General features: G+C 41.7%; 1 protein-coding gene and 1 long non-coding RNA gene across 2 annotated transcripts in view; one reads left to right on the plus strand and one right to left on the minus strand.

The window, feature by feature from the left end:
* LOC145510166 (uncharacterized) overlaps positions 1-7,283 on the minus strand; it is a 46,959-nt gene extending 39,676 nt beyond the window's left edge. Inside the window, exon 1 of the long non-coding RNA XR_014056845.1 lies at positions 7,156-7,283. This is a non-coding gene — a long non-coding RNA (uncharacterized LOC145510166). The remainder of the gene's footprint in view (positions 1-7,155) is intronic.
* Positions 7,284-7,335: 52 nt separating this feature from the next.
* DMAC1 (distal membrane arm assembly component 1) lies at positions 7,336-8,754 on the plus strand. The gene is made up of 2 exons (XM_081500652.1): positions 7,336-7,633; positions 8,468-8,754. The coding sequence occupies exons 1-2, from the start codon at positions 7,360-7,362 to the stop codon at positions 8,530-8,532; spliced, it is 339 nt and encodes a 112-aa protein (XP_081356778.1). The 5' UTR covers positions 7,336-7,359; the 3' UTR covers positions 8,533-8,754.
* The last annotated feature ends 378 nt before the right edge of the window (positions 8,755-9,132 follow it).

The following is a 9,132-nucleotide window of genomic DNA, read 5'->3' on the forward strand; positions in this document are numbered from 1 at the left end:
TAGCATATTAAAAAGCAGAGACATTACTTTGCCAACAAAGGTCCATCTATTCAAGACTATGGTTTTTCCAGTAGTCATGTATGAATGTGAGAGTTGGACTATAAAGAAAGCTGAGTGCCAAATAATTGATGCTTTTGAACTGTGGTGTTGGAGAAGACTCTTGAGAGTCCCTTGGACTGCAAAGAGAGCCAACCAGTCCATCCTAAAGGAGATCAGTCCTGGGTGTTCATTGGAAAAACTGATGTTGAACCTGAAACTCCAATACTGTGGCCACCTGATGCGAAGAGCTGACTCAGTGGAAAAGACCCTATGCTGGGAAAGATTGAGGGCAGGAGGAGAAGGGGGTGACAGAGGATGAGATGGTTGGATGGCATGACCCACTCAATGGACATGAGTTTGGGTAAACTCCAGGAGTTGGTGATGGACAGGGAGGCCTGGCGTGCTGCAGTTCATGGGGTCACAAAGAGTCGGACACCACTTAGCGACTGAACTGAACTGAACTGATATGTAATAGTGAAAGAATAGAAGCAGCCTAAATGTCTATTAATGTCAATATATAAGTATTCATTCCATTCATACAATCGAATCCTATGAAGCCAAACAAAAGAATGAAGAAGCCCTTTACTCACTGACTGTTAAGAGAATGATCTTCAAAACAACTGGAGGAGAAGAACACACAGACATCTTTGAAAAGACACACAAAAACTGATGCGACTGACTTTGTTGATGAGAGTGAAGTGAAGTGTGAAGGATACTTTTTATTAATAGTAAGTACTTTTTAATGCCTTCTGCATGTTTGAAATCTGTAGGAGAGGACATAGGCTACCAGAAGAGAGCAAACACATCTTTTGGAAGGTTCTTTAAAAAAAAAAAAAAAAAAACACTGGTTAAAATAAAAACTTGCTTGTTATTTGCAAAATCTGTAATAGGCCATTCTAATAATATTGTTTGGAGAATTAAAGATGTCCTCTCCAACATTCTTATTCTGATAAGCACACTAAAGAGGTAAGCTTTTAGATAAAATATAATTAGTAGCGTCAAACGTTGAATAACCATGATATCCACAGAGCTGCACAATGCCATCTATTGGGATAAGATAAAATATTAAAATTTTGATTTCTGTTAAGTATGTCGCTAAGTTTTGTCTGACTCTATGTGACCCCATGGACTGCACCATGCCTCACTTCCCTGTCCTTTACTACCTCCCAGAGTTTGCCCAAATCCATGTTCACTGAGCTGGAGAGGCTATCTAATCATCTCATCCTCAGTCGTCCACTTCTTTTGCCTTCAATCTTTCCCAGCACCAGGGTCTTTCCCAATGAGTTGGCTCCTTTGCACCAAGTGGCCAAAGCATTCGTGCTTCCGTGTCAGTCCTTCCAATGAATATTCAGGGTTGATATCCTTTAGGATTGACTGGTTTGATCTCCCTGCAGTCCAATGGACTCTCAAGAGTCTCCTCCAGCATCACAATTTGAAAGCATCAATTCTTAAGCACTCAGTCTTATTGTCCAACTCTCATATCCATACATGACTACTGAAAAAATCATAATTTTGACTGTATGGACCTCTGTCAGCAAAGTGATGTCTCTTCTTTTTAATAAGCTGTCTATGTTTGTCATAGCTTTCCTTCCAAGGAGCAATCATCTTTTAATTTCATGGTTACAGTCACCATAATTTTGGAGCCCAAGAAAATACACTCTGTCATGGCTTCCACTTTTTCCCCTTCCATTTGCCATTAAGTGATAGAACCAGATGCTATGATCTTCATTTTTTGCACGTTGAGTTTTAAGCCAGCTTTTTCACTCTGCTCTTTCACCTTCATCAAAAGGCTCTCTAGTTCCTCTCTGCTTTCTCCCATTAGGGTGGTGTTATCTGCATATTTCAGGTTGTTGATATTACTCCTGGAAATCTTGATTCCAGCTAATGACTCATCCAGCCTGGCATTTTGCATGATATACTCTGCATATAAGTTAAAAAAGCATGGTGACAATATACAGCCTTGGCGTACTCCTTTCCCAATTTGGAACCAGTTGGTTGTTCCATGTCTGGTTCTAACTGTTGCTTCTTGACCTGCATATAGATTTCTCTGGAGGCAGGTAAGGCAGTCTGGTATTCCTACCTCTTTGAGAATTTTCCACAGTGTGTTGTGATCCACACAGTCAAAAGCTTTAACATAGTCAGTGAAGCAGAAGTTGATGTTTTTATGGAATTCCTAAGCTTTCTCTAAGATCAAACAAATGTTGGCAATTTGCTCTCTGGTTCCATTGCTTTTTATAAGTCCAGCTTGGACATAATGATGTTTTCAGTTCATGAACTGTTGAAGCCTACCTTGAAGGATAATGAGCATAAGCGTACTAGCATGTGAACTGAGTGCAACTGCAAAGTAGTTTGAACATTCTTTAGCATTGCCCTTCTTTGGTATTAGAATGAAAACTAACAATTTCCAATCTTGTAGCCATTGCTGAATTTTCCAAATATGCTGACTTATTGCATGCAGCACTTTAACAGCATCATCTTCTAGGATTTTAAATAGCTCAGTTGAAATTTCATCACCTCCATTAGCTTTGTTTACAGTCATGCTTCTCCACTTGACTTCACACTCCAGGATGTCTGGCTCTAGGTAAGTGACCACACCACTGTGATTACCTGGGTCATTAAGAAATTTTTTGTACAGCACTTCTGGGTATTCTTAGCACTTCTTAATCTCTTCTGATTCTGTTAGGCCCTTGCCGTTCTGTCCTTTATTGTGCCCATCCTTCCATGTAATGTTCCCTTCATATCTCCAATTTTCTTGAAGGGATTTCTAGTCATTCCCATTCTATTGTTTTCCTCTATTTCTTTGCGTTGTTCACTTAAGAAGGCTTTCTTATCTCTCCTTGCTGTTCTCTGAAACTCTCCATTCATTTTGGTGTATTTTCTCTTTCTTCCTTGCCTTTCACCTGGCTTCTTTTCTCAGAATTTATGTATACCTATTTATGATTTATAAATTATATATTAATATACTACTTTATAGTATATAAGCGATCAGTGCAAAGAAATAGAGGAAAACAACAGATTGGGAAAGACTAGAGATCACTTCAAGAAAATTAGAGATACCAAAGGAACATTTCATGCAAAGATAGGCTCGATAAAGGACAGAAATGGTATGGACCTAACAGAGGCAGAAGATATTAAGAAGAGGTGGCAGGAATACACAGAAGAACTGTACAAAAAAGATCTTCACGACACAGATAATCACGATGGTGTGATCACTCACCTAGAGCCAGACATCCTGGAATGTGCAGTCAAGTGGGCCTTAGAAAGCATCACTACGAACAAAGCCAGTGGAGGTGATGGAATTCCAGTGGAGCTATTTCAAATCCTCAAAGGTGATGCTGTGAAAGTGCTGCACTCGATATGCCAGCAAATTTGGAAATCTCAGCAGTGGCCACAGGACTGGAAAACATCAGTTTTCATTTCAATCCCAAAGAAAGGCAATGCCAAAGAATGCTCAAACTACCGCACAATTGCACTCATCTCACATGCTAGTAAAGTAATGCTCAAAATTCTCCACACCAGGCTTCAGCAATACGTGAACTGTGAACTTCCAGATGTTCAAGCTGGTTTTAGAGAAGGCAGAGGAACCAGAGATCAAATTGCCAATATTCGCTGGATCATCGAAAAAGCAAGAGAGTTCCAGAAAAACATCTATTTCTGCTTTATTGACTATGCCAAAGCCTTTGACTGTGTGGATCGCAATAAACTGTGGAAAATTCTGAAAGAGATGGGAATACCAGACCATCTGACCTGTCTCTTGAGAAACCTGTATGCAGGTCAGGAAGCAACAGTTAGAACTGGGCATGTAACAATAGACTGGTTCCAAATAGGAAAAGGAGTACGTCAAGGCTGTATATTGTCACCCTGCTTATTTAACTTATATGCAGAGTACATCATGAGAAACGCTGGGCTGGAAGAAACACAAGCCGGAATCAACATTGCCGGGAGAAATATCAATAACCTCAGATATGCGGATGACACCACCCTTATGGCAGAGAGTGAAGAAGAACTAAAGAGCCTCTTGATGAAGGTGAAAGAGGAGAGTGAAAAAGTTGGCTTAAAGCTCAATGTTCAGAAAACTAAGATCATGGCATCTGGTCCCATCACTCCATGGGAAATAGATAGGGAAACAGTGGAAACAGTGTCAGACTTTATTTTGGGGGCTCCAGAATCACTGCTGATGATGATTGCAGCCATGAAATTAAAAGACGCTTACTCCTTGGAAGGAAGGTTATGGCCAACCTAGATAGCATATTAAAAAGCAGAGACATTACTTTGCCAACAAAAGTCTGTCTAGTCAAGGCTATGGTTTTTCCAGTGGTCATGTATGGATGTGAGAGTTGGACGGTGAAGAAAGCTGAGCGCCGCAGAATTGATGCTTTTGAATTGTGGTGTTGGAGAGGACTCTTGAGAGTCCCTTGGACTGCAAGGAGATCCAATCAATCCGTCCTAAAAGAGATCAATCCTGGGTGTTCATTGGAAGGTCTGATGTTGAAGCTGAAATCCAATACTTTGGCCACCTCATGAGAAGGGTTGACTCATTGGAAAAGACCCTAATGCTAGGTAGGATTGGGGGCGGGAGGAGAAGGGGACGACAGAGGATGAGATGGTTGGATGGCATCACCAACTCGATGAACATGGGTTTGGGTAGACTCCAGGAGTTGGTGATGGACAGAGAGGCCTGGCGTGCTGCAATTCATGGGGTCGCAAAGAGTCGGACACGACTGAGCGACTGAACTGAACTGATAGTATATAAGAGCTTCTCTGGCTGGTAGCTCAGGTATAAAGAATCTGTCTGCAATGCAGGAACTACAGGAACACAGGTTCGAACCCTGGGTTGGGCACATCCCCTGGAGAAAGACACGGCAACCCACTCCAGTATTCTTACCAGGAGAATCCCATGGGCAGAGGAGCCTGGCAAGCTACAGTCCACAGGGTGGCAAAGAGTCAGACACAACTGAAGCGACTTAGCATGCATGCACAGTCTACAAAGTAGCATGTGCTGTGCTGTGCTAAGTCATTTCAGTCATGTCTGACTTTGTGAGACCCTGTGAACTGCAGCCTTCAGGCTCCTCTGTCCATGGGGATTCTCCAGGCAAGAACACTGGATTGGACTGCCATGTCCTCCTCCAGGGTATCTTCCCACCCCAGGGAGCGAACCCACAGCTCTTCCAGCTCCTGCTTTGCAGGCAGATTCTTTACCACTGAGCCACCAGTAAAGCCCATAAAGTAACACATTAATATATATCTTATAAATCATAAACAGGCATACATAAATTCTATTGTGGGCTCTGTCTTTTTTAATCCAGAGGATTGTAATCAAAATGTTTGGTAACCATTGCTAAATAATGATTTTCCACATATATAAGGAGAATTTAAGTGTACTATAGAATGTTTTATTGGAGCATAGCAAGAAGCAGCAGCCATAAACTATGGATTTCTAAATGCTACTGCTAAGTCACTTCAGTCGTGTCCGACTCTGTGTGACCCCACAGACGGCAGCCCACCAGGCTCCCCCGTCCCTGGGAGTCTCCAGGCAAGAACACTGGAGTGGGTTGCCATTTCCTTCTCCAATGCATGAAAGTGAAAAGTGAAAGTGAAGTCGCTCAGTTGTGTCCGACCCTTAGCGAACCCATGGACTGCAGCCTACCAGGCTCCTCTGTCCATAGGATTTTCCAGGCAAGAGTAAATAAACTACTGTTAATTCATTTGGTACAGCACTTAATACTATGCTAACTAAAGAGAGATTACTAATAAATAAGAGAATTTTGAAGTTAGGAAAGAAATTATATATCACCTATTTCAAGTCTCAAACATGAGGTAACTACAAGGTGGAGAGAGTAATGTTTTCCATGCCATATGCCTGACTCATAGTGACAGAACCAGGTACAGATCCAAAATTTCTGAAACCTTTGTTTTTCAACTATTCAACACATACACATAGATAGACAGAAAGACCTACAAATATTTAACAAAAGGGGAGGGTCTTTGAAATTAAGTAGCAGATAACCTAGTATTCTCTTTGTGACCCCAGGGAGAGAAAGAGAATACTAGGTTATCTGCTACTTAATTTCAAAGACCCTTCCCTTTTGTTAAATATCTATCTGTTTTTATGTCTTTCTATGTCCATGGTGGCTCAGAGGGTAAAGAATCTGCCTGCAAGGCAGGAGATCTGAGTTCATTTCCTTGATCAGGAAGATCCTCTGAAGAAGGAAATGGCAATCCACTCTAGTACTCTTACCTGGAGAATTGCATGGACAGAGAAGCCTGGCTGCCTACAGTCCATGGGGTCACAAAGAGTTGCACATGACTGAGCAACTAACACACACACACACACACACACAAAGTAGCATTCTCACTACTTTATTTTCTTCTATTTAACCATATTTTTATTTTTGCCTTTTTTTCTAGCCTTCCCAAAATCACATCCTGTTTTAGAAAAAGGAATAGTGAATTTTCTTTTTTATCATGTTAATTTTTTAAGCCACTGTATATCAGAAAAATTCAAACCTGAAGTTAATCCTGCTTTTGGCAATCTCTTCTATCAAAAACAGCCTCTGAACTCTAAATGTCTTTTTTTCTTAATAGTAATCCTCTGCAAACAATCCAGCACAAGAAATATGTGCCCAACCCTCCCTGAAGGAAAGATGAGATGAAAAATGCTGAAGAGAAATTTAAATTATTTATGGAGGTTATTCAAACCCGTTTTGAATAACTGTCTTATATCTATGTTGTCCCTTCACATTTTGTAGCATTTAAGAAATCTGATTCTATCTCCTCACAGACACTGGGTCAATCACGGCTATGTTACCAAACAGTTTTGTCACATATTGGGAAACTAATAACAGTGTTGGGTTGAGAATACTGAATGTCATACTGCAGATAATCGCTTAGCAAAGTGTCCAGCATAAAGTTAGGCATACACTACCTAATTCTTTTTAAGTCAAACACTTGCAGTCACCTGAAGTGACACACCCGAGGCCTCATCTTTCCTATTAGACAGGATACTGAGAAACGCAGACTTCTCCTCTATGGAGACTTAGACTTTAAGGCATTTAGGGAGTTGGCTAAATTCTTAAAAGGACTGGGAGGGATTAAAAAACAACAACAAAAACATGCCTCTGGAATGGCCAAGGTTTTAGCCACATACCACACCAGGACAGCAGGCCCCTCCTCATTCCTTTCCCTCCCAGGGCCAAAAGAAACTACAGTTACCAGTAGCCCTCAGGCAGCTTCCGGTGCAGTGCGCCGGCGCTACTTCCGGGCACATCTTTTACGTCAGTTCGTGGGACCCGACTTGGGGCTGAGGCTGATTTCCTTAACATGGGTTCTTTCGTTTCACAGCCCCTTGAGCCGGTCAAGTTCGTTGCGCCTCCTGAGGCCACGTCCACCGCTAAGCCCGCACAGGTCACTGCACCCAGAGCGCCAGCCTCTCCAGCGCAAGCCCCTCTATTTAATAACTGCTGGAGCTGTCGCGTGCTCTCCGGGTCGGGGCTGATAGGGGCAGGCGGATATGTGTACTGGATGGCGCGGAAGCCCATGAAGCTGGGATATCCCCCGGGTCCTGGGACTATTGCGCAGATGATCTTCGGCATCAGTGAGAGTCTGGGCACCACCCTTGGGCTGAGGGAGAGGGAGGAGGAGATCACACGTGGGGTGGGGCAGGAGTAGGGGGGGCGAGGCACCGGGGTTGGTTACCTGGCGGCAGGCATCCCTTCCAGTAATACGCGAGGGGCAGGAGGAAGTAGTTGTTGGGATATTTTTTTTGCTTTGTTTTTTTCTTAAATAACACTATATATATATATATATATTTTTTTTTTTTTTTTTTTTGAGAACTCTAGCCTCAATCTTTTTAATCCTATTGAGAGCTATTAGAAATAAGTATGAGCATAGTAGTCCCATTTTCCTGTTGAACAAACCCAGACATACAGAAGTAAATATGTTTGTGGTCAGACATCCAGGATGTGACACACAGCCAGTCTTTGATCCCGGGTTTATGTGTCACCTTTTCTAGGTTGTGGAGAAAGCTTGAGTGAGGGCACTTGACCTTTGGCTTTGAAGGTAAACTCTAGACATGGGTTCAAAGCCCACATATGAGGTCTTCTGCATATTATGACCCCACAGTTATTATTTGTAAGGATACTAAGTGATGGTCAAGATGTCTTCTGGTAAAATGTAGTGATTCTTTTAGCTCTTTAGACCGATTGAGTGAATAGAATTTTAATTTTTCATATCTCTTATCTTCTTAACTAGATTGCTTAGATCAATTACTTTTTTGCATAGGGAAAGTAACAGAATTTTTTTCTCCCAACTTTTCTTTCCTGAGCTTTACTCTTCTATAAAAAATCTTCAAGGATTAGGACTGACATATATCAAAGCACTTGGTACTTTCATAGCACATAAAGTACTGTTTTGTTTATTTTCCCCCTAGGCATTGCTTGCTGGGGTGTGGTCATCCTGTCAGACCCCAAAGGGAAGGCCTTCCGCACTGGATGAAAGTACCACCAGTGAATTTGTCGTCTCTCCACATCCCCATGACGCACAGAACAAGCATGGCACTTATAGATGTTCTGGACAGAAATATGGACATTGACAGACTTCAGTCCTGCAGATACTACATGACTGAAAAGACAAACATGGATTGTCATTCATGGGCCATGACTGTTTAAGGCCTTCTTTCGCTGGTTCCACAGTGGCCAATAAATCCCTGAGAGAAGAGAAGAGGTTCTGTGCCTTATTTGAGGAAGGAGGGTATAATTGTAAATATATATAGAGAGAGAGGAAGTAATAAACCAAATGGGAAAGTTAGCTAAAGTTATTCTCAATAGTTCTTTTTATCACACTTCTCCTGTAATTGGGTCAGCACCTACTATCCTAGATAGGTATCATATAATACACAGAAGTACATAAAACATGTATTTGCATACTGCTCATACTTCCCAAAGCATTGTCAGATCCATGAACCTTTGAGAGTTTACCAGCTACTCTGAGGAGGTTATGTCATTGGTAGTAAGTGAACATTAAAAAACAGAGTTCTAGTGATATGCCCAGAGTCATTCAGCAATAGTGTTTGGACTTGTTCTTGTCTTTCAGAAC

This window comes from Giraffa tippelskirchi, chromosome 1 (genome assembly GCF_054371585.1).
Source record: "Giraffa tippelskirchi isolate mGirTip1 chromosome 1, T2T-mGirTip1v1.2.pri, whole genome shotgun sequence".
Taxonomy (NCBI): domain Eukaryota; kingdom Metazoa; phylum Chordata; class Mammalia; order Artiodactyla; family Giraffidae; genus Giraffa; species Giraffa tippelskirchi.